Raw genomic sequence first — 23,659 nt, forward strand, 5'->3', positions numbered from 1 at the left:
GCCATTTACTGGATGAATATATTCAGGCAGCTCATAAAGAATTTCTTTCTGTATTAGAGTTAAAAGTTACAAGTGTTAAAGACTAATGGCAAGAATATTCATTCAAAAATGGAAACTAAAAATATTTTTAGTAAATTATTTTTTCAGTTAGTCTTTACAGCTGCTTTAATAGTTTAGTTGTTCATTTCAGCTTTAATTATTTTATTTCAGTTTATAAAAATGTTTTTTTAATAACAGTTGCAGTTTTGATTTTAGTTTTTAACTATAATAACCTTGCATACAACAAAATGAATTACTCCTATGACCACTGCTACAGAAGGAAGCATGAATGTAATTCTGAAGGAGTTCATTTAATTCATCAGTCTGTGATCTGAAGCTTAAGTGCAAGTGGGTCATGAAGCACAAAACTAAGCACACCTGTAAATGGCTAAAACAAAAGAACAGTTTGAGGCGGCCTGACAACCCCATTGAGATGTTGTGGCAGGACCTCATAGTCGAGAAACCATCCAATGTGGCTGAGTGGAAACAACTCTGTAGAGAAGAAAGGGTCCACATTTCTCCACAGCACTCCCATTACTCATAGCATTCATTGCAGTTGTTGCTGCTAAAGGTGCCACAGCCACAGCCAAGTATTATTGAGGGGAATTACTTTGTCAAATGGGTGATACGGGTGTTGGCAAACATTTAAAAACTGTTTCCTATGTTTACTCAGGTTGTCTTTTGTATTAAACTAAATTTGTTTGGAGATCAGAAATTACTAAGTGTTATGAATAAGCAAAAATAGTGGAAGTCAGGAAGGGGCAAATACTTTTTCACGACACTGTACACGAATCAAAAGATGGAAAAATAAGCCATCGGACCTTACTCCTTTTCTATGTTAACTAATGTTGCCTTATTTTAATTCTTATTTTGTCTTTTATTTTTATTTTCTTCATTATGTAAAGCACTTTGAGCTACTTTTTGTATGAAAATGTGCTATATGAATAAATGTTGTTGTGTAATATGCCATTTGGTATGGGATTCATAAATAAGTGTTAAAGATTTTTGATGCGCTATCTGTTGGAATGACAAATGCCATGCATACGTCTTTGTTATATACCATTTGGTATGGGATTCGTAAAAGCAGTGTTACTGTTTGTGACATGCCATCTTTGGAATAACAAAAACAATAGTTAGTTGTCCCTGTTATATGCAATTTGGTATGGGATTTATAAATAAGTGTTGATGTTGGTGATGTACCATCAGTTGGAATGAAAAATGCAGCGTATATGTCTGTTAGATGCCTTTTAGATAGATAGATAAAAAGCAGGGTTAATGTTTCTGATGTGCCATCTGTTGGAATAACAATACAATGCATTTGCCTCTGTTATATGCCATTTGGTATGGGATTCACAAATAAGTGTTAAAGATTTTTGATGCGCTATCTGTTGGAATGACAATTGCAATACACATGTCTTTGTTATATGCCATTTGGTGTAGGAGTCGTAAAAATAGTGTTAATGTTTGCAATGTGCCATCAGTTGGAATGACACATGCAATGCATTGTATTACTTCAAATATGTGTGATGTGACGTCTTTTGGAGTGACGGAGGCATAGCAACTAGATGGACACAAAGACAGACACACAGGCACTTATACTTTTATTAAGGTGCACTGATTTGTAGTACTTTGTTTTCCGAATTTTTCCATCTTTGAATTTTTTTTTTTTTTTTTTTTTGCTCAGTTATTTAACGTTTCCAAGACGCATGCAAGAGCCTTCTGCTGAACGCACATCAATTTATAGTGCGATAACCATGCGTGAGTTTGAACCAACCCTTTCAAAATTTAGTAGTTTTAAGTTTTGACAAGAAAAAAAAAAAAGTAATGTTATGTCATCACATCACACAGCATGCAAAGTGTAACAACACAAAAAATACAAATTTTAACATGACTAAAACAAAAATAGCTGGAGGCCTACTGCCATCTGCGATTATTACCATAAGCATACATTTTCTGCCAATACATATTGCACTTACACTGAAATTAACCCTGTCAGTTGTAGGACACGTATGTTATACGCCGTTTACTTACAGGTCAACAATCCAATTTTGCTAAAGCAAGTTTACGCCTCTGTGGACGGAGCAGACTTTTTTCTTCCCTAATCGGCTCTTCATTTCGTTTGCCTCGTGAATGTGAGGCAGTCTCAGCTGCTACGTTTGCCTTCATTGTCCATCTCCACAGTTGTATTGGCATGTGCTGCGTTGTCTCAGAAGGTATCGAAATGCCCATTCCCCATGGCAGCTTCCTGATGTGCTAAACTGCGGTAAACGTTACACACGAAAATTTCTTCCGGTTGACCAATTCCTATCAGTGTACCGCACAGCCCTAATACAAAGCCTATCGGTATTTTGTCGTTATACCATGAAAAGTGGGAAATATTTGAGGACTTTATGAGCTGTCACTTTCAGAGTACAGAAGGGACATCTTCCTGCTGGCCGATTCCATAACACTCCTTCTGTGTAGCTGCAGGTTACTGGGCGCTTCACTGTGGGTATCTTTAATGCTCTCAGGTGTTCCTTCATTTTCACCTACATTGGTCTTTGTACATAACCCAAAAAACGTAAGAAACACTGGAATAAAAATGAGGCCATGAACAGCCCCAAAACCAATGACTAAAAACATGATTTTAAAGAACGTACGGAAAATGTAGCTCTCTGCAGCAGCCAACACCACAACCCCCAAAATCGTAGAGATGGCTCCCTGAAGAATGGGGTAACCAAGAAGATAAAGTGCATCTGTGGCTTTCTCATTAACGCTGGACTTCTTGCTTGACACATAGGCATAGGAGATGTGGGCTGAAAAATCCACAGAGAAGCCGATGCAGATGACCAGATTGATCATGGAGATGGAGTCTAGGTTTATGTTCCAGAATGCCATGAATCCTACCACTCCCACAATCACCGAAGCGATCGCAAAGGTCACCCATGCAGCACAAAGTGGATTGGGAATCAGAAGAAGTGAGATCACTAACATCACCGCAGTGGCCACTGCAATGTTGTGGATGGTGTTGCTGACAATGACCAAGTACTGGTCAAAGTAGATGAAGGCCGGGTGGTACACCACAAGGGGAACGACACAGCTCTCCGCTGTCTCTCTCAGCTCACTCAGCATATTCTTTGCAGCAACTGCACTGCTGATATTTACAGCTTGAATAAAGAAACGAGAAGCGTCGATGACACCACCGGACAGATTAACATCCTGGTTAAAATCTGGAAATAGTCGAAAAAATGCTGGCAATGTGTTTACGAATACGCTTTGATCATCAAGGACGATATTGGATCTTTGCGCAAATATCTTGTACAACATAAGCCAGGATACAGACAGTTGTTTTTCAATATAAGGAAGGTCATTCAGTTTATCGATGCAGCTTTCAATATCTTTACGAACGGTGCTATTCCAGTAGTCTGCTTTTTTTGGAACTATAACCATTATATTTGCCCCGTATTCTGAAAAATATGTCTTTGCATGGTCATAATACCTTACTGTGTAGGAATGATCTAAGGCCAGATTTCTAAGATCTATTCCTTCCTTTATCTGGAAACATCCATAAATGCTGGCTGCTAGATACCCAGCATACAGGAGGACCACAAATGCTTTGGTCCAGTTCTTTGTCAGAAAAGGACCATAGTACTTCTTGAAGAAGAGGTTCATTGGGTGCTCTGTCTCTGTACCGGAGGACATATCATATAGGCCTCCTACACAGCAGAGGCTGTATGCTTTAGAGCGGTCTGGTGGGCAGTTGCCTGGGACCTTCATACAAGTTAGAAAATGTCGGTTCTCTGCCTCTCTTTTACCATTCAGAGCTAAAACAGACCCAAAGAAGGTAATGTTGAACACGTAGCATAAGAGAACGGTGGTGCCTGTGTAAAGACAGAAGGACTGTACTGATCTGAAGGGAGTATTGATTCCGATGAAGAAGGCCAAGACATCAGTCAATGTGGTGATGGTGATGGAGACGGCGGCCTCTCTGTATGTCTCCGCCATGCGGTCTTCCACTGAGTCATGAACTTTTGTCTGCTGCCAACACGCAATCATAATGAACATATCGTCTATTCCAATGCCTAGGAAACAATATCAATCAGAGAATATTTAAAATTTAGTACCAAACATACTCAAAAATGAATATACAACAATCATATATAGTTTTCTGCTTACAGTAATCCCTCGCTACTTCGCGGTTCACTTTTCGCGGATTCACGACTTTGTGGATTTTATATGTAAGCATATCTAAATATATAACGTGGATTTTTCGCTGCTTCGCGGGTTTCTGCGGACAATGGGTCTTTTTACTTCTGGCACTTGCTTCCTCAGTTGGTTTGCCCAGTTGATTTCATATAAGAGATACTATTGGCAGATGGCTGAGAAGCTACCCAATCAGAGCACGCAGTTAAGTTCCTGTGTGCTGCTGATTGGCTCAGCGATGGAGTGCTGCATTAACCAGGAAGTCTCATCTCACTCATTCAGCATTAACGTGCTACTGCTTCAGGGGCTGTATCCAAGCACCAACAGAAGATGCAAATGATTGCAGAAAAGGTAAAAGTTTTGGATATGTTGAAGGAAGGGAACAGCTACACCGCTGGAGGACACCATTACAGCATAAATGAGTCCACGATTCTTTTTATTTAAAAAGGAGGAAAAGCATATAAGATCTACGGCCGCAGTGTCCTTTAACCAGGGCGCAAAACGAGTTGCAAGTGGACGTGATAAGGCAGTAGTCTGGATGGAATCTGCTTTAGGAATCTTTGCAACAAGGTCGACGACGTCATGACCGCCTACAAGCTGCTACGTGTACTTCGCTATACAGTAAGTGTAAACTTATCTACCGATTTCATATTGCTTAGCAGTTGTCCCTGTTATTAATAGAGTAAATGGTGGGTTGTAAACAATACAGGGAGGTTTTAAAAACGTCCAAATACACGTTAAATAATTAAATAAATATGGTGTCCCTACTTCGCGGAAATTCAATTATCGCGGTCGGCCTTGGAACCTATCTCCCGCGATAAGTGAGGGATTATGTATTGCGCTCCTGCTGACCAACCACACGCTGCCTATTTATCTGAACTGTGTGCTTTACATCAGCCATCTAGAGTGATTAGATCTTCTGGTCAGCTGTCTCTGGTTGTCCCTCGTACCAAGTGTAAAACCAAGGGGGACAGACAGGGCTTGTGCAGCTGCTGCTTCTCGCCTGTGCAACGCTTTACCTCATCACATAAAGGAGTCGTCTACAACTGAACTGTTTAAGACTAAAGACTCATTTCTATTCACTTGCATTCCATGACCTTCAGTAATACTGATGGTTTCCTCTTTGTAATTATATAACATTACTCCTATTTATTATGTATTGGTACTTTATTTTATGTTCATATATTTTATTTCTATTTATGTTTTATGTTAATTTGTTTTCTTTTTCTTTTATTCAATTATTGTAAAGCACTTTGGCCACAGCATTACTATGTTGTTTTAAATGTGCCATATAAATAAATTGACATTGTCTCTGTGGTGCACAAACCAGTCCTTGAGAGTAGGGAGAGAAGGCGAGTGCCCTGTCATACTCGGCTGGCAGGCTGAACAATACAGAGACTGCAGGAGACAACAGAGCATTCACAGAGCTACAACTCACCCAAACAATGACACTTTTCTATATTACGAGACTTCTCTCACAATGAATTCCCTTAACTGCAGTAATCTTTACCAGGTCTTTTCTAGTTTCAAAGTCAAAGCCAACTTTATTGTCATCTCAGCCACATACAAGTAAAGTAGAACCTCTGGTCACGGACGTTTCCGAACACGTACAAATCGGGTTACGATCAAAAAGTTTGCCAAAATTTTGCATCTGTTCATGACCACACGCTCTGGTGGCGGACAAAAAACACTGGCGGCCAGTTACCCTACGCTTTTTCATACGCGTCAATGATTTGCCATTCTCCATTTCCCATTTTCTTTTGTTTGCATATACAGGGCCTAACAAAGCAGCTGATGTTACAAAAGGAGTTACAATGTTAACCAAGCAGAGGTCTCAAGTGCTGAAAGAGGTGGAAAAACTGTTGTTAGTGTGGTTGAACAAAAAGCACCTTGCAGGGGATAGCGTAAGCGAGGCGATCACATACGAGAAAGCCAGGAAGGTTCATGGCAATTTGCTGAAAAAAAAATCCTTCTTTGAGTGGCGAAGGTGAGAAATTTAAAGCCAGTAGAGGATGGTGTGAAAAGTTTCGCAAGAGAAGTGGCATTTAATTTTTTTCCCCCTGTGCTTAAAACTCATAAAAAAAAGTGTTTACAACGAGCGGTTCGTAAGGGTCTCGCTCAAACTCTTACAATGCTAGTTTTCTCTGTTCAAGGTTTTCTCAGTGTTACTCAATGTTTTTACATTTAGTTTATACCATAGAATGCATAGTGTAATAGTAATTAACTATTTTTGTGCTTAGAAAAATATATATTTACATACAGTTTGTACAATCTGGAACGGATTAATTGTATTTACATACAATCTTATGGGGAAATTACATTCGGGTCATGACCAGAGTTTTGGAACAAAGTACGGTCGTGACCAGAGGTACCACTGTATACAGATAGATGAAATTGTGAAGCTTACGGGTCCACAGAGTAACAACATGAAGTACAAATAAAAAAATTAAAAATTAAAATTGAAATTTAAAATTTACATTTAAAATTAATACACAGACAAGACATTGTGCAAAGGCAAGACAAAGTAGTAGCAGCAATATTGACGTGTAGTAAGCAATATGAACATTGATGCAACGTATGGTATTATGCAATCTAGATACATAAATATAGTCGATAGATAAGATAGATACTTTATTAATCCCCAAGGGGAAATTCACATACATATATATCTATCTACAGTGCATCCGGAAAGTATTCACAGCGCATCACTTTTTCCACATTTTGTTATGTTACAGCCTTATTCCAAAATGGATTCAATTCATTTTTTTCCCCTCAGAATTCTACACACAACACCCCATAATGACAACATGAAATTAAAAATTGATTTAAAAATTGCAAATTTATTAAAAATAAAAAAAACTGAGAAATCCCATGTACATACAGTAAATACTCACAGCCTTTGCTCAATACTTTGTCGATGCACCTTTGGCAGAAATTACAGCCTCAAGTCTTTTTGAATGAAGCCAGGATACAGACAGTTGTTTTTCAATATAAGGAAGGTCATTCAATTTATCGATGCAGCTTTCAATATCTTTACGAACGGTGCTATTCCAGTAGTGTGCCAAAGGTGCATCGACAAAAGTATTGAGCAAAGGCTGTGAGTACTTATGTACATGGGATTTCTCAGTTTTTTTATTTTTAATACATTTGCAAAAATCTCAACTAAACTTTTTTCACGTTGTCGTTATGGGGTGTTGAGTGTAGAATTCTGAGGAAAAAAATGAATTGAATCCATTTTGGAATAAGGCTGTAACATAACAAAATGTGGAAAAAGTGATGCGCTGTGAATACTTTCCGGATGCACTGTACATTGTAATAAATGCAGATAACAGGATTACTTGATCACTGACCTGCACGATCCTGCCTGACTGCTATGTCTATGTATAGCAGAGTGGCAGATCACGCTACAATAATTAATTAACTGTGCTGTTCCTGTTTCAAGCTGAATAAAGCTGATTTTGCTAAAGTACTGAGACTAAGCCTCGTGTTTTGGGGTGTAAGACAGGGACTTATAGCGCGACCCTGATCTTTTATGATTTGCTTCTGTGGCGCTTCACTGCAGCAGTGTGAGCCTCCTATTGCCCTGCCCTAGCAACGGACAAACAATCTTCCACAGACGCTGCAATCGCGCTTCAGGACACACTTCAGTGTGTCGATCCCGTTGGGTGGGGAGTGGGGGGGTCTCAAAAGAGTTCAGAAACCTCACAATATGAAGAAGAAATAATGATTCGGCTCCTGACTGATAACTGTGCTGCCCACAACATGCTTCCACATTTAGATAATGTTCGCTTTGAATATCTCCCACCCAATTGCACAGCAGTGCTTCAGCCAATGGATTTGGACATCACTCGCACCCTGAAAGTGTATCATCACAAGGAAATGCTGAGAAAAATTCTCATCAGCATAACTTGTAGGCAGGAGGAGATTAAAAATTACGCGAAAGAAGCTATTGAAATGATTGCAAACGCCTGGATACAAGTTGAAAAAAAGCACTATAGTAACTATAGCAATACAGAATCTCATTACAACAAAATATTCGTTACAACGAAATATTTTTTAGGTCCCTGGGAGTTCGTTATAATGGAATTTTACCTGTATATATATATATATATATATATATATATATATATATATATATATATATATACACACACATGATTTTTTTCTAGAGTGATGCCGATATTCATCCTAAAGACACAGATGGCAGGTGAGTGGTGACTCTAAAATGGCCTAGTATGAGTGACTACAGAAAAGACCAAACCACGTGAAACCCCACCGTACTAACGTCTGATTATTCATAAAGCATATAATTTTCAGTGTGTGAAAGTAACATTTTTATTTTCTGAGTATTTTACTTAATGCTTACATGGATAAATAACTGTTGTTCTTACCCAAAATGAGGAATGGAGAATTAGACACGGTCATAGCAAAAGGCATACCACAGTAAAGCAGCAAACCGAATCCAGACAGGACAGCGATACCTGCTGAGAGAACTCCTAATGCTGCAACCCAGGCCTTGTTCCTCACACAGTCAAACCTGAATAGTAATCAAAGCTGCAAATCAGAACATTGTAGTGCTTGCCCATTTATTTTCTGAATCTACTTTATACCCTCCATCCATCCATTTTCCAACCCGCTGAATCCGAACACAGGGTCACGGGGGTCTGCTGGAGCTAATCCCAGCCAACACAGGGCACAAGGCAGGAAACAATCCTGGGCAGGGTGCCAACCCACCACAGGACACACACAAACACACCCACACAACAAGCACACACTAGGGCCAATTTAGAATTGCCAATCCACCTAACCTGCATGTCTTTGGACTGTGGGAGGAAACCCACGCAGACACGGGGAGAACATGCAAACTCCACGCAGGGAGGACCCGGGAATCGAACCCAGGTCCCCAGATCTCCCAACTGCGAGGCAGCAGCGCTACCCACTGCACCACCGTGCCGCCCATCTACTTTATACTTCACTCAAAAATGATTGTAAATGTTACTTACCTCATGTAGTTGAGTGGCACAGTTGCGCAGTGGGAGCACTAGTGCTACTGCCTTGCAGTAAGGAGACCAGAGTTTGCATCCCGGTTCCTCCTTGCACGGAGTTTGAATTTTCTACCTGTGTCTGTGTGGGTTTCCTCCGGATGCTCCGGATTTTCTCCCACAGTCCAAAGACATGCAGGTTAGGTAAATTGGCAATCTTAAATTGGCCCTAATGTGTGCTTAGTGTGTGTGTGTATTCCCTGCAATGGACTAGTTCCCTGTTCACGGTTTGTTCCTCACCCTGCACCCTATGCTAGCTGGGACAGGCTCCAGCAGACCCCCGTGACCCTGTTCATAACAAAGAAGATTTGAAAATGATTGACTGACTGACCTCCTGTAGTTGGCAGTGATGGCTTGAGAAAAAAAAATGTAATCTTATATTTTCGTGCAGAATGGAAAATAACAAAGTCTATTAGAATAGGCGTCTAAAGTTACCAACAATTGGCAACAGCAAACAATGTCAAAAACATCATTGAAAAAAATCTCACATTACTCATGTTACCAATACGGAAGGCGCAGGCGTCACCGCCATATTGTGCGTGGCACTACTGCGGAGTGAAGTTAGGAATAATGTGCTGCTTGGAATCGTACAAAACGCCGAACGCGACCCACCGTCTGAAACTGCGGAGGCAAAGCAGGCAAAGGTTCAAACCGAACGAGCTCAAGTGACGGATATACGCCTACAACGCGCGTCTCAAACCGCAGAAGCAGGGCAAGCACGGGTTCAAAACAACGCAAGCTCCTACAACGCGCATCTGAAACTACGGCTGCCCAGCGGGCACGGGTTCAAAATGCCGGGGGTAGGCGAGCGAAGCCCCCTTGTGTTACCTAATCCACATGACAAGTCATTCAGTCATATACTCACAACATCCCAACGAATGTATTTTTACTAAAATATTGTTAAGTAAGCCATTTCTAAAAATGTTCACATAAACATATTTAAATGCAACCAAGCCATTTGAATTGAAGAGCCACCTCCACTTTATTCACTGGTTAGGAGTGTAGCCCAATAACAGCTTCCTCTTTGGCAAACACTGCGCTTTTATTTTAATCAAGATTGCCAACGACTATAGCGGAAGACTAAAAGTTAAATAAAAAAGAGAGTGAACACATTATCAGGAAGGGAATATGCCTCAGACTTGTGCATATCTGATATACTTCAACAAGTAGAAAGTTAGTTCACCCATACAGTTTCACATTTTTCTACTAAATAATCCCAAGGTATTCCAGTCGATGTTAATTCAAACATAGTTACAAGAGGCAGGTCTACAATTAAAATGCTCTGCCATGTTTGAGCATGTTCCATTTTCATTCATGAGAGCATTTTCCAGAAATTTCCTTGTGTAAGAAAGGACAGAGCCGGTTATACTTCCTTAGAAGGCTGGCGTCCTTCAACATCTGCAATAAGATGCAGCAGATGTTCTATCAGACGGTTGTGGTGAGCGCTCTCTTCTACGCAGTGGTGTGCTGGGGAGGCAGCATTAAGAAGAAAGACGCCTCACGCCTGGACAAACTGGTGAGGAAGGCAGGCTCTATTGTTGGCATGGAGCTGGACAGTTTGACATCTGTGGCAGAGCGACGGGCGCTCAGCATGCTCCTATCAATTATGGAAAATCCAATGCATCCACTAAACAGTGTCATCTCCAGACTGAAGAGCAGCTTCAGTGACAGACTGCTGTCACCGTCCTGCTCCACTGACAGATTGAGGAGATTGTTCCTCCCCCAAACTATGCGACTCTTCAATTCCACCCGGGGGTGTAAACATTAACATTATACAAAGTTCTTGTCTGTTTTTACCTGCATTATTATCAATCTTTAATTTAATATTTTTTTTTTGTATCAGTAAGGTGCTGCTGGAATATGTGAATTTCCCCTTGGGCTTAATAAAGTATCTATCTATCTATCTATCTATCTATCTATCTATCTATCTATCTATCTATCTATCTATCTATCTATCTATCTATCTATCTATCAGAAGTGGTTTATTTAATAATAAATTAGTAAAAATACATGTGTTTGAGATGTTGTGAGCGTACAACTGGATGAACTGACATGTGGATCATGCAAGTCGAGTAATGTCAGATATTCTTTCATAAACGTTTTTGCTGTTGTCCAGCGTAGCTCACCACAGACACCTGTTCTATCAGAAACTTTGTTATCTCCATTCCTCAAGAAAATGTGAAATTGAAAATTTTCCTTTTCCAATACTACAAACTACATGGGGTACATTGTTTTTAAGTGGAGTACTGCTTAAGGCCCTAGGTAGCTGAAGCTTAGTGCAGCAGAAGGGGTGCATTACATTTACAGCGTCAACTAATCAAACTGTCTCACAGAGTCCCAAGGAAATGCAACACTTTTTATCTAATTAAACAGTTTGTAATATGCTTACGTGACAGTGTTTTACAGTAACAAAAATATATGATCTTAACACAACAAAATACTTAAGCAATCAACCCAGCCACAGGGGATGCACAAACCAGTGTGTTTCTTCATGCCAGTCCCAAGCCAGGATAAATGGGGAGGGTTACGTCAGGAAGGGCAACTGGTGTAAAATTTTGCAAGATCAATATGCGGACAACACTACAAATTTCCATACCAGATTGGTTGAGGCCTGGGTTAACAATGGCCGCCACCAGTACTGTTAGCCAACAGGGTACTGGCAGAAATTGGGCTACTGTTGGCCAAAGAAGGAGAAGAAGAGGTGGGGAGATGTCTCCAGAGCCAGAAGGAGAGGATGAAGGTAAAGAGAGTGGAACTGAGGGTAGGAACTTTGAATGTTGGTAGTATGACAGGTAAGGGTATAGAGCCGATATGATGGAGCGAAGGAAGGTTAATATATTGTGTGTGAAACAGACTAAATGGAAGGGGTGTAAGGCCAGACGGGTCAGAGGTGGATTCAAATTGTTCTATCATGAGGAGGATGGGAGGAGAAATGGTGTCGAGGTTATTCTGAAGGAACAGTATGTCAAGAGTGTTTTGGAGGTAAAAGAGTGTCAGACAGAGTAATGATTATGAAGCTGGAAACAGCAGGTGTGATGATGAATGTTGTTAGTGCATATGCACCGCAAGTAGGGTGTGCGATGGATGATAAGAAAATGTGTTGGATGAAGTGATGGACAGTGTACCCAAGGGACAGAAAGTAGTGATCGGAGTGGATATCAATGGACATGTTAGTGAAGGGAACAGAGGAGATGAGGAATGATGGGTAGGTATGGTGTCAAGAGGAGGAATGAAAAAGGTCAGATGATAGTGGATTTTGTGAAAAGGATGGTCATGGCTGTGGTGAATACTCATTTTAAGAAGAGGGAGGAACACAGGGTGACGTATAAGAGTGGAAGAAGATGCACACAGGTAGACTACATCCTATGCAGAAGAGTTCAATCTGAAGGAGATTGAAGACTGCAAAGTGGTTGCAGGGGAAAGTGTAGTTAGGCAACATAGGATGGTGGTCTGTAGGATGATGTTGAAGATCAAGAAGAGGAGGAGAGTGTGGGCAGATCCAAGGATCAAATGATGGAAGTTGAAAAAGGAAGACTGCAAGGTTGAGTTTAGGGAGAAGGTGAGACAGGCACTGGGTGGCAGTGAAGAGTTACCAGACAACTGGGCAACTACAGCAGATGTAGTAAGGGTGACAGCAAGAAGGGTGCTTGGCGTGACATCTGGAAAGAGGAAGGAGGAAAAAGAAACCTGGTGGTGGAATGGGGACGTACATGAGAGTATACAGAGGAAGAGGATGGTGAAGAAGTGGGATAGTCAGTGAGATGCAGAAGACAAGAGTACAAGGAGAAAAGGCACAAGGTGAAGACAGAGGTGGCGAAGGCTAAAGAAAAGGCGTATGAGAGGTTGGACACTAAGGAGGGAGAAAAGGACCAGTGGGCTAGACAGAGGGACTGAGCTAGGAAAGATGTGTAACAAGATAGGATGATAAAGGATAAAGATGGAAATGTTGTGTTGAGCAGATGGAAAGAGTATTTTGAGAGGCTGAAGAATGAAGAGAACGAGAGTGAGAAGAGGTTGGATGATGTGGAGATAGTGAATCAGGAAGTGCAATGGATTAGCAAGGAGGAAGTAAGGACAGCTTTGAAGTGGATGAAGAACGGAAAAGCCGTTGGTCCAGATGACATACCTATGGAAGCATGGAGGTGTTTAGCAGAGATGGCAGTGGAGTTTTTAACCCGATTGTTTAATGGAATCTTGGAAAGTGAGAGGATGCCCGAGGAGTGGAGAAGGAGTGTACCAGTGCCGATATCTATAATAATAAAAGGCAAAGCCCTCACTGACTGACTCACTCACTCACTGACTGACTGACTGACTCATCACTAATTCTCCAACTTCCCGTGTAGGTGGAAGGCTGAAATTTGGCAGGCTCATTCCTTACAGCTTACTTACAAAAGTTAGGCAGGTTTCATTTCGAAATTCAAAGCGTAATGGTCATAACTGGAACATATTTTTTGTCCATACACTGTAATGGAGGAGGCGGAGTCACGTATCGCGTCATCACGCCTCCTACGTAATCACGTGAACTAAAAACAAGGAAGAGATTTACAGCACGAGTCACACGCGGGAACGAAGGTAAATGACGTTAATTTTTGACTGTCTTTTAATACTGTGTAAGCATACATATTAACACGTGCAATTAAATGTGTGCATTTACGGGGTGATTTCTCAGGCTTAAAAGCTCACCTTTTATCAAACGCGGGAACAAAGGTAACTGACGTTGTTCACTGTCTTTTAATACTGTGTAACCATACATATTAACACGTGCAATTAAACGTGTGCATTTACGGGGTGATTTCTCAGGCTTAAAAGCTCGCCTTTTACTAAAAAGGTAAATGCAAAACTATTTTCAATCAGTTTATTGAAACGCTCCCGTTAAGGATTGCAATAACATATTCGCGAGAGAAAAGAACGAAGTAGGGGGAAATGGAGGAAGAGCCGCAAACAGCGAACAGCAAAAAATTAATTAAACAATTGAGAACGGAGCGACTTAAGCATACAAGCATGTTCATAAGGGAAACAAAGCACGGTGTAAAACGTAAGTTTAAATTAAGTTTATAGAAACGCTCCCGCTGCGGATTGCAATAACATATTCGCGAGATAAAACTTTAATGAGAAGACACGAGGTATAAACGAACCACACGCCGTGGCGCAACGTTAGGGGCAACAGTTTCAACCATTCTATGATCTGCTTCTCGCAACTGAAAGACGGCACATGGCGGATGTTAGCCGACTTGCTGACCGCAACGTTAGGGGCTTCAGCTATGGCGCTGACGCCACATCTCAGTGCCAACACTTTGCAGACTGTACTTAAAAGACACGCCCTCCTCACTGGACAGTTAAAAACACCAATCAAACTAACGATGACATCAAGTATTACCCAATCAAAAGTAGGAAAGGAGGCATCTTCATAAAATGCGTGTGGGATGATTTGCATGAGACGCTGCTTTAAAAAAAAAATTATAAAAAAAATACGGGATAAATCCCGTCCAGTATTGATTCAAAACGGGACGCGCAATTTCATTCTCAAACGCGGCACCGTTCCGTATTTTAAAGGACGGGTGGCAACCCTACAGTGCCAGGTAACCACCCATACAATCACATTGTGATTCAGACTAGGAATGCAATGAATGTAATTACCCCGATCTACATACAAGGCGAAAGTCTTGCAACATTCAAAGATGATGGTTTGGGATAAGTACACCATAGAACATAAAAGAGCTTATAAAGCCTTGAACCGAAAAAAGCAAGATCTCAGAGATCGTAAAAAAAAAAAATAGGAGGTAATGTCGTTTTACTCGCTGTAGATTTTAGTCAAACATTACCAGTTATTCCACGAGGGAGACCAGCAGATGAACTCAACGCGTGTTTAAAATCCATGCTTCTCCCACGCTCGGTTATATGTCGCGTGTTCTCGGGTAGGTGCACCAAAAAATGTATACATTTAAGCATGTAATGGGCAAACAAAAAATGAGGTATACCCGAAGGCACTGCAGTAGTACTTAATGTAACTTTACTTCTTAAATGTTAATGTTTTACTGTTTAATAATTTATACGCTTCTTATATGTTGTTCAAATTCTTTTATCAAAATACCACTGACAGCGCAATGCACGATAACATGGAGTGAATACACCATACGCATCTGCCCACGGCCGCCCTGGTGTGCGCAGATAGGAGTTGATTCTACAATAAAATAAAATAAACATAAAAAGATAGTAGACGTGACGTACTATATGTGTACCACATTTGAAGTGTATAGGTGAAACGGTTTGCGAGGTACAGGTCATTTAAAATCCTGGACAGACACACAAATTGCCACGGTAGCAAATTACAGAAGAACATTTTACTGTTTAATAATTTATATTTATATGAAATGTGCTTCTTATATATTACTTCATATTCTCATATGATAATGATGTTAATGTTTATATTGATTTCTGTGTTATTAAAACTGCATGTATGTGTGTATATGTATATATATATATATATATATATATATATACTAGCAAAATACCCGCGCTTCGCAGCGGAGAAGTAGTGTGTTAAAGAGGTTATGAAAAAAAAAGGAAACATTTTAAAAATAACGTAACATGATTGTCAATGTAATTGTGTTGTCATTGTTATATATATATAAAAAAAAGACAGCAACAGTTATAACACAGTACTTCTCCGCTGCGAAGCGCGGGTATTTTGCTAGTATACATATATATATATATATATATATATATATATATATATATATATATATATATATATACATATACACACATACATGCAGTTTTAATAACACAGAAATCAATATAAACATTAACATCATTATCATATGAGAATATGAAGTAATATATAAGAAGCACATTTCATATAAATATAAATTATTAAACAGTAAAATGTTCTTCTGTAATTTGCTACCGTGGCAATTTGTGTGTCTGGTGTATTCACTCCATGTTATCGTGCATTGCGCTGTCACTGGTATTTTGATAAAAGAATTTGAACAACATATAAGAAGCGTATAAATTATTAAACAGTAAAACATTAACATTTAAGAAGTAAAGTTACATTAAGTACTACTGCAGTGCCTTCGGGTATACCTCATTTTTTGTTTGCCCATTACATGCTTAAATGTATAAATTTTTTGGTGTACCTACCCGAGAACACGCGACATATAACCGACCGTGGGAGAAGCATGGATTTTAAACACGCGTTGACTTCATCTGCTGGTCTCCCTCGTGGAATAACTGGTAATGTTTGACTAAAATCTACAGCGAGTAAAACGACATTACCTCCTATTTTTTTTTTTTACGATCTCTGAGATCTTGCTTTTTTCGGTTCAAGGCTTCATAAGCTCTTTTATGTTCCATGGTGTACTTAATAAGTACTAATTATCCCAAACCATCATCTTTGAATGTTGCAAGACTTTTGCCTTGTATGTAGATCGGGGTAATTACATTCATTGCATTCCTAGTCTGAATCACAATGTGATTGTATGGGTGGTTACCTGGCACTGTAGGGTTGCCACCCGTCCTTTAAAATACGGAATGGTGCCGCATTTGAGAATGAAATTGCGCGTCCCGTTTTGAATCAATACTGGACGGGATTTATCCCGTATTTTTTTTATAATTTTTTTTTTAAAGCAGCGTCTCATGCAAATCATCCCACACGCATTTTATGAAGATGCCTCCTTTCCTACTTTTGATTGGGTAATACTTGATGTCATCGTTAGTTTGATTGGTGTTTTTAACTGTCCAGTGAGGAGGGCGTGTCTTTTAAGTACAGTCTGCAAAGTGTTGGCACTGAGATGTGGCGTCAGCGCCATAGCTGAAGCCCCTAACGTTGCGGTCAGCAAGTCGGCTAACATCCGCCATGTGCCGTCTTTCAGTTGCGAGAAGCAGATCATAGAATGGTTGAAACTGTTGCCCCTAACGTTGCGCCACGGCGTGTGGTTCGTTTATACCTCGTGTCTTCTCATTGAAGTTTTATCTCGCGAATATGTTATTGCAATCCGCAGCGGGAGCGTTTCTATAAACTTAATTTAAACTTACGTTTTACACCGTGCTTTGTTTCCCTTATGAACATGCTTGTATGCTTAAGTCGCTCCGTTCTCAATTGTTTAATTAATTTTTTGCTGTTCGCTGTTTGCGGCTCTTCCTCCATTTCCCCCTACTTCGTTCTTTTCTCTCGCGAATATGTTATTGCAATCCTTAACGGGAGCGTTTCAATAAACTGATTGAAAATAGTTTTGCATTTACCTTTTTAGTAAAAGGCGAGCTTTTAAGCCTGAGAAATCACCCCGTAAATGCACACGTTTAATTGCACATGTGTTAATATGTATGCTTACACAGTATTAAAAGACAGTCAAAAATTAACGTCATTTACCTTCGTTCCCGCGTGTGACTCGTGCTGTAAATCTCTTCCTTGTTTTTAGTTCACGTGATTACGTAGGAGGCGTGATGACGCGATACGTGACTCCGCCTCCTCCATTACAGTGTATGGACAAAAAATATGTTCCAGTTATGACCATTACGCTTTGAATTTCGAAATGAAACCTGCCTAACTTTTGTAAGTAAGCTGTAAGGAATGAGCCTGCCAAATTTCAGCCTTCCACCTACACGGGAAGTTGGAGAATTAGTGATGAGTCAGTCAGTCAGTCAGTGAGTGAGTGAGTCAGTCAGTGAGAAAGCCTTTTATTATTATAGATATATATAGATATATATAGATATATAGATATAGATATATAGAGATATAGATATAGATATAGATATATATATATATATAAAAAAGACAGCAACAGTTATAACAATGACAACACAATTACATTGACAATCATGTTACGTTATTTTTAAAATGTTTCCTTTTTTTTTCATAACCTCTTTAACACACTACTTCTCCGCTGCGAAGCGCGGGTATTTTGCTAGTTTAAGAATAAGGGGCATGTGCAGGACTGTAGTAACTACAGGGGGATAAAATTGATGAGCCACAGCATGAAGTTATGGGAAAAAGTAGTAGAAGCTAGGTTAAGAAATGAGGTGATGATTAGTGAGCAGCAGTATGGTTTCATGCCAAGAAAGAGCACCACAGGTGCAATGTTTGCTCTGAGGGTGTTGATGAAGAAGTATAGAGAAGGCCAGAAGGAGTTGCATTGTGTCTTTGCGGACCTGGAGAAAGCAGATGGCATGGTACCTCGAGAGGAGTTGTGGTGTTGTATGAGGATGTTGGGAGTGGCAGAGAAGTACGTAAGAGTTGTCCAGGATATGTACGAGGGAAATGTGACAGTGGTAAGGTCTGTGGTAGGAGTGATGGATGCATTCAACGTGAAGGTGGGATTACATCAGGGATTGGCTCTGAGCCCTTTCTTGGACAGGAATGAAGGTCAGTAGGAACAAGACAGAATACATGTGTGTAAATGAGAGGGAGGTCAGTGGAATGGTGAGGATGCAGGGAGTAGAGTTGGCGAAGGTGGATTGGTTTACTTGGGATCAACAGTACAGAGTAATAGGGATTGTAGAAGAGAGGTGAAAAAGAGAGTGCAGGCAGTGTGGAATGGGTGGAGAAGAGTGTCAGGAGTGATTTGTGACAGACAGATATCAGCAAGAGTGAAAAGGAAGGTCTACAGGACAGTAGTGAGACCAGTTATGTTATTATGGGCTGGAGACAGTGGCAGTGGCGAGGAGACAGAGCTGGAAGTGACAGAATTAAAGATTCTAAGATTTGCACTGGATGTGACAAGAATGGATAGGATTAGAAATGAGGACATTAGAGGGTCAGCTCAGGTGGGACACAAAGTCAGACAGACGAGATTGCATTGGTTTGGATATGTGCAGTGGAGAGATGCTGGGTATATTGGGAGAAGGATGTTAAGGATAGAGCTGCCAGGCAAGAGGAAGGCCTAAGAGAAGGTTTATGGATGTGGTGAGAGAAGACATGCAGGTGATGGGTGTGACAGAGCAAGATGACGAAGACAGGAAGATATGGAAGAAGATGATCTGCTGTGGCAACCGCTAACAGAACAGCCAAAAGAAGAAGAATCAACTAATAGCAAAGTGACTGATAAACCTCATTTTCAAAAATATGACATACTAATTAACACTAACATCTAACTGATGGCTACCTCACTGTTCCCTGAGCATTGTCCTTGTAGAGAATGCACATTCCTATATGGAAGGTTTTTCATGCAAAAAGTAAATGCAATCCATATGTTAATTATGTTGAATTGTAAAAAGCCAAATATCTCCCAGGAGTCAAATAAACTTATCTACCTATCTGATTGTGACTGGCACATCTCACATCACGGGTTATCTCACATACTTGGAGGATGAGGAAGACTGTTTCAGTTGTTTGATTCAGTTCAGCATGAGGAAGATTGTTTCGTTTTCAGTTGCCAGATTGTTTCAGTTGCCTGACAGAAGTTATCAAAACCATGCTCTTCTTCTTTCTGTCCTCACCAATACTAAGCCCCACTGACTATTCTGCATTAAGCATCATTTTGCTGCATCAAACTCCAATCGAGTCATCCAGCTTCTCTGGCAGCTTAGCTGAATCCTCAGCAAAAAGGACAAAGTCATCTGCATAATCAAGCGAGCCCAATTGTGTCTTCCCCAGCTGGAAACTGAACTTGGGTACAGTTACTTGTAAGATGTTGTCTATCATCATAATAAAAAGAGTTCTCATATGGAATAGATACTTGAGATAATTCACTAAGGGTGATGGAAATCCACAACGTGCTTCTGTGTTGAAAGCTTTGAAAACATCAAGAAATAACACATCAAACTCTTTGTTCTCATCATGCACTTGCTGCAGGACCCAGTGTAGAATACAACTTGCTTCCAGACATCCATTCTTCTGAAGAAAAGCCATCTGGAATGCAAAAATGTCCAGCAGGGTCTATATACAGTACGATAGGACACAATCTTGGGCAGGGTTCTCAATAGAGAGCAAAGTAATAGGGCAAAAGTCCTCCAGCATTGTTGGCTCCTCTAATTTCGGAATAAATGTCACCCTTGAGAGTGATGCACACACTCTTCTAGTTAGCTGATTTGGGAGACTAACCCAACTGGAGAGTGGCCTGGATCTTAGTTAAACTGGGGCAGAAGCTGAATCCTATTCAGAAATCACATTGCATCAATACCACTCTTCAGCCCTTGCGAAAATTTTACTGCCAAAAAGATACTTGTTGCACATTTTTTCATCTGTATACACTTGCATATACTGTACATGTCACCCATTATACTTATTTTATTAATAAACTGCATTATTTTGGGTCATTTGTTGAAAAATGAAAGGTAAAAGTGAATTGTTTAGACCAGGGGTGCCCAACTCCAGTCCTCGAGGGCCGCAGTGGCTGCAGGTTTTCATTCTAACCCTTTTCTTAATTAGTGATCTGTTTTTGCTGCTAATTAACTTCTTTTGAATTAATTTTAATTGATTTGGTTTTTAAGAAATGTTCCCTGAATTTCTTCATCATCCCTCTGAATTGTTTCATTTCTTTCCTTAAATGGCACCCAAACAGAAGTTAAATGTCAAGTGAGTGAGCCAGCAGAAGACCAACTAATTCAGGGCCTCAAACTCCAACCAATTTAACTCCAACCAGTTGCTTAATGAGGCGCTGATTCTTGTCATTAATTAAACTCGTTCTTTAATTCCATGGCTTGTTGCTCCTCTCATTGTGCAATAGCAGACATTTCCAAAAATGTTCTCTTTTCTAAGAGCAGATCAGCATTCCTGAGACCTTCACCTTTCTTTATTTTCAGATATTGTATGATGGTCACATGGTCACAGTTTGCTGGTCCTGTTTTGGCTCATTTTGTATCTCATTATTGTTTGGCTGCTAATTAAGGAAAAAGAAACAATTGAGGGGTCCGAGTCTTCAAAAGCAAGTCAAATAAAATGAATTCAAAAGAAGTTAATGAGCAGCAAAAAAAGGTCACTAATTAAGAAAAGAATTAGAATGAAAACCTGCAGCCACTGCGGCCCTCCAGGACTGGAGTTGGGCACCCCTGGTTTAGACTTTCAACATTAATTGAACATATCCTAGAGATCTCTAAACACACCTTTGTATTGGTGTATCGCCTTTTGTTTATATTTCAAATAAACTTCTGATCTTGGAATATACTGCTCAAGAGTGATCTCTTAATCGCCCTGTGACCTGGGGTTATGTATAAAGCCACCACTTCTCCATCTGCTCCAACACACTCTAAACTGAGGGCAACTGGATGAAAATCTGGCAATTCTGAATTGGCTCTATGCAAATGGTGGTTGGAAGCTGTAATGGACAAATGCCAAGTGCAGGTCTGTTTCCAGCCTTGTGCCCAGTGCTGTTGATATACGCCCAGGGTTCCTCACGGCCCTGAACTGAATTTAGCAGGTTTAACAATGTTGTGACATTCAAATAATATCCAAAGAATTAACTACTTCAGTGTTTTCGCCTTCCTAACAATGGCAAAGGGCATACCTTAAACATGAAATGATGGAAAAGGAGACTGAAAGGAAATAGGTTATGGAAAACAAAGGAATCACATTCTTTGAAATGCTTTCCAATTCCTCTTGCCTTGAAACAGATGTAAAATAGGACACCTAAAAGAAAAAAATACATAAATAAATAACATAGCATGTCTCGTTTTTTTAAACTCTGTGATGCACTGACAAAGTTATCTGCAGTCTTACTAGTAACGATTTCTTAATAAAACACGGTTTGGAACCTTGGTTTTTTCCCATGTCTGAACATTGTCCAGTTGAAGTTTCCCCAGTGTTTTCACAGGTATTTTTCTCGCATCTCAGTGCCATACATGTGATCTGCCAGGCCAGATTCTTTCTTCTTCTTCTTTCGGCTGCTCCCGTTAGGGGTCGCGACGGCGGATTATCTTCTTCTATATCTTTCTGTCCTCTACATCTTGTTTTGCCAGTTTCCTACACTGTATAAATGATTTTCTATGCTGCCACAGACAGGCTAACAGGAATACCTCAGACATTCTGCACAGTCACATTTCTCTCTGTCTTCTCTATTCAGGGCTATTAGCACTAACACCACTAGGTTCCAGGACAGTCTTTCTCTTCAGCTCATACAGTATGTCTATTCAACAGCTGCTTGTCTAGAGAGCTCCATGACTGGACCTGGTGAGTGTTTGTTTCATCTACAGTATCTTCTGAAGTTGGATCTAATGTATGGTGTCATATTCATTGTTTTTTGTTGGCATTGTATTACTGCCACTAGTCTGTGTGAAATACACAAGGACAATCTTACTGGACTGTGAACATTTGAAAATACACATGAACTTAAGTTCCCATTTCCTTACTTTTAAAGGGATACTCCACCCAAAAATTATATTTTTTCAGATGGTACTTACCTCATGTAGTTTGTAGTGATGGCTGAAAAAAAATGAAATTCATGTTTTCACACAGAACAGAGATAACAAAGTTTATAATATAACTGGAGTCTATGATGACCAAAAGGTCCATGAAAAAATCTTGCATTACTCATGTTGCATAATCCACATGTCAAGTCATCCAGTCATATGCCGACAGAGTTCCAAACACATGTAGTTTAACTAAAATACTGTTAACTAAATCACTCCCAGTAAAATGTTTTTGTGAACAAGAATAAAAATGCACTAAGACGTGCCTTTGAGATGAACACTCGTCTCCCCATACCCCCCAATTTTTTAGTCAGGAGTCCAGTATGTACTAAGAGACATATAAAATTAAAGATTAAATGCTAAAGAAAAGCAAGTGAAAACATTACCAGGAAAAGAATATTCCTGTCTCTTGTGCATATCTGAGATGCTTCAGCAAGTGCAAGGTGTTCATCTGTGCAGTTTCATAGTCTACCTGTACATAATCCCAAGGTATTCCACTGATATGAATGTAAATGTAACGACAGAAGGAAGGCCTGCAATTCAAAACACTCAATCACATCTAAATGCATTTCATTTTTGGTCAGGACAGCGTTTTCTGGAGGCAATTTAGATAAAAATATTTTAGTGAAAATGCCTATGTTTAAAATGTTGTGAGCGTACAACTGGATGACTTGTAAAAAAGAAAAAAACATTAACTGAAATGATCATAAGTATTTAAATCACAATACCAATGACTGTATTTTGTATTAATCATGCTGCAGAGAGATATACAGTTAGGTCCATAAATATTTGGACAGAGACAACTTTTTTCTAATTTTGGTTCTGTACATTACCACAATGAATTTTAAATGAAACAACTCAGATGCCAATCCCAATTCTTGGATGGGATTTTTCTGTTTTCGCAGCTTAAGGATGGCTTCTTTCACCTGCATGGAGACCTCCTTTGACCGCATGTTGTCTGTTCACAGCAAAATCTTCCACATGCAAGCACCACACCTCAAATCAACTCCAGGCCTTTTATCTGCTTAGTTGATAATGACATAACGACGGAC

General features: G+C 39.9%; 1 protein-coding gene across 1 annotated transcript in view; it reads right to left on the bottom strand.

Moving 5' to 3' along the window:
- Nucleotides 1–2,031: 2,031 nt before the first annotated feature.
- Nucleotides 2,032–23,659, bottom strand: part of LOC114653153 (patched domain-containing protein 3-like) — a 32,200-nt gene continuing 10,572 nt past the window's right edge. Inside the window, exons 2-4 of the mRNA XM_028803319.2 lie at nt 21,707–21,828; nt 8,613–8,758; nt 2,032–4,100 (exon numbers count right to left, since the gene is read on the bottom strand). Coding sequence (XP_028659152.1) covers nt 2,428–4,100; nt 8,613–8,758; nt 21,707–21,828 — 1,941 coding nt within the window. The 3' untranslated portion in view covers nt 2,032–2,427. The remainder of the gene's footprint in view (nt 4,101–8,612; nt 8,759–21,706; nt 21,829–23,659) is intronic.

The sequence above is a fragment of the Erpetoichthys calabaricus genome, chromosome 6 (assembly GCF_900747795.2).
Source record: "Erpetoichthys calabaricus chromosome 6, fErpCal1.3, whole genome shotgun sequence".
NCBI lineage: Eukaryota > Metazoa > Chordata > Cladistia > Polypteriformes > Polypteridae > Erpetoichthys > Erpetoichthys calabaricus.